This window comes from Onychomys torridus, unplaced genomic scaffold (genome assembly GCF_903995425.1).
Source record: "Onychomys torridus unplaced genomic scaffold, mOncTor1.1, whole genome shotgun sequence".
Lineage (NCBI taxonomy): Eukaryota > Metazoa > Chordata > Mammalia > Rodentia > Cricetidae > Onychomys > Onychomys torridus.
Genome location: NW_023411301.1, coordinates 13,600 through 16,529, shown reverse-complemented (window position 1 = coordinate 16,529; position 2,930 = coordinate 13,600). Strand labels below are relative to the sequence as shown.

General features: G+C 41.7%; 1 gene segment (V, D, J or C); it reads right to left on the bottom strand.

Annotated features, from left to right (window-relative positions):
- Positions 1-2,140: 2,140 nt before the first annotated feature.
- Positions 2,141-2,646, bottom strand: LOC118575084. The segment is given in 2 exon segments: positions 2,141-2,487; positions 2,598-2,646. Coding segments are annotated over 2 exon segments (396 nt in total).
- Positions 2,647-2,930: the final 284 nt, after the last annotated feature.

Below are 2,930 nucleotides of genomic sequence, written 5' to 3'. Positions count from 1 at the left end.
CAATAGTGTAAGTACTCCTGTGATATTAGTGCTGCACACCCAGATGACTAGTAAGTGTGGGAAGATCACTAACAGTCACAGCAGAGAGAGTGGAGGGAAGGCAGTTTTACCAGTCCATTGACCACTGCAGTAACCTTAACCATATGTTTTTAAAATGAAATCTCTCGAGTGACATTTCCTGTCATTTAAAGAGACACAATTTCGTGGCAACTCTCCTGCGTCCCTAGCCCCTTCAATCTTTTCCACTCTCTCTTCCTTGCTGCTCCCTGAGCCTTCAGTGGAAGAAGTTAAGTTGTAAATGTATCAGTTGGGGCTGAGCACCTCTCTTGTTCACTGTATCTAAACAAGACCTGAGGAAGTCCAGTACCAACAGACTTGCTACATGGAAATGGGAAATCTCATGAGGACCCTACCCATTGAGAAGCAACTACATGCAGCTAAGAAGTGCTGAGAGTGGGAAATAGTCCTCACAGGAATGAACCCCCTAATTCATTATCAAGACCAAATGACCAGCCCTGAAAAATATACCTATACATAACTCTAAGAAGATTGATCAGATTGTATTAATGTATTTAGTCAGATGAGTCCTGCAGAATCCTCGTGTGTGTGAGTGCATATATGTGTCTGTCTGTCTGTGTCTGTGTTTGTCTGTTGTGTAATAATTACAGATGAAAGAGACCATGAGTCTAAGGGAGCAACAGGGACATCTATGACAGGGGTTTGAGGAAGGAATAGAAAGGGAAAAGTGGTGTGATTATATTTAATTTTTAAGAAAATAAATAAGTAAATACAATATAAAAGAAAATATCAAACCTCCTATACAATATCTTCCAAGGTCTTATTTTAATTCCCTCGGACCTTTCTAGCTTGCCTTGGTTTGAAGTAAAATTTAAAATGTGTTCATAATTTCCTGACTTTAGAACTGTCTTATATGTTCTCACCTCTTTTAATTATACCTGCTTTTACTTTATGAGTTTTCTCCATTGCGATACTTGCATTAAGGTTTGACTCAGTCCTTCTGTTTACAGCTGCTAAGGATAGTTCAGTTATGTGAGGGAAGTCTGGAACTCTAGTAGATGTAATTATTAGACAGATATCCCTGAGCACAGGAAGGTTAAATATAAGTGTGGATGGAAAGTTCCTAGAGCATCATAGTGTAATGTAGTTGGAAGTTTTTCTTCACAAAAGTGACATCTGAGAATGAGACTTAAGATGGTCAAGAGTCTGGTTTACCAAGCTTTGGACAGAGAGTATTTCCTATGCAGAAAAACCTAGGACCACATCTGGGAAGTTCAGCAAGTCAAAAAGAGATCAGCATTGCTGCAGTGGAGAGCTGGGATCTTTCCCTACAAAAAACTGATGTTGACAGTTCAGGCCTGTACAAATCCTGTGTAACATTGTGTATCACAGCATGAACTTTGTGTTGTATTCTAGAAAAAACATAAAACCATTTAAACACTATGGGAGAGTGTAGACGGCATCTGGTTTATGGTGTGTGTATTTTATGTGATAGGATATTAAGTTGTATGCTTGCCCTACCCCAAGCACTGAAACTGCTTCTGAGACTATTTAGAGTGCCAGATGCCCTGTAACTGCTCCAAGTTCACAAAAAACCCATGCATGATTCTCAAACCCTTGTGTTTGGGCATCAGCCTGATCTTATTAACAGAAAGGAGAACTTGTTCTGTGCAGTGGACGCTCCCTTCCTCTCCCAGCTTCTGCCACTTCCTACTTTCTCTTACTTCTCTACATGAATCCTAGGTCTGGGGACACTGGGCTGTCCTGTCACCCCTCCCTCCATATTTTCAGAAAATATTATGCAGAAGCCCCCTTTCCCAGCATGTCCTCTCCCCTTCAAATATAAAATACAGCTAGCTCTACCTGTGGGAGAAAAAGTGGAGGACAGACTTCATCTCCTACAACAAGCAGACAACTTCCTTAGTCACAGGCTTTACTGGGGGATCTCATGCTCTGCACGAGGTACTTTTGCATCAGATTTTGGTTTAGTCCTAGTCAAGAGCTGAGTGTGGATTCTCACGCTTCTGCTGTGTCTATTTGTATGAATTTTGAGCCAACTAAAGAAATGGAGAGGCACACAGCACAGAGGAATCAAAGAGATCCCAGAGGCAGGAGCTCAGCTTCAGGACCCTGTGCTGAGTTTATGCTCAGCTCCCCCTGTGGTTTCTGCCACTGTGTCACTCAGAGCACAGTAGTACACAGCCGAGTCTGACTCTTGGACCGAGGCTTTCTGCAAGTGGAAGGAGGTGGATCCTTTATCGTATGTGGCTTCAAAACCTCTGCTGCTTCCCTTCTCGTTGGCCTTCGAGACTCTTAAGAGGAGCTGTGGACCTTCCCCGGGATATTGGACATACCAGAAATGAGTCGGGTACCCTGTGGCTGAATAAGTGCAGTTTATAAATAGGATGTCGTTTTCTGAGAGAGTCACTTGACCTTGCTTCTGGTTTACTGAGTCTCCCTGGGTCCTCCCTGGAGGAAGAAGAGGATACCTGTGTTACATTAAGGACAAAGCTCTTAGATGATTAAATATTTTTGACATCATAGGAGAAAGGGTGAAAATTTTAAGTCACTTCACTTACCAAGCATGAACATCAGCAACACAGTCACTAAAGCTGGGAAAGTGTTCATCTTTAGTGTCTCCCAAGTAGTGTGCTTGACTCTTCACATGAAGAAATGATGAAATGATATCAAATGATGAACCTAGGAAGCTTATAATTCACAAAGATAATGTGTCAAGAAACTCCTCCCCCTGGTGGACAGAGACTGAACTGGGATTTCTTGCACACCTCCTGGAAGTCAGAAATGTGCTCTCATTTTGAAATCATTCATAAGGCACATGTCAAATTTTAAGTGTCCCTTGTAAACATAAAGGATATAAGCAATGGTCATTAGTATACTCAATGTTGTTATTT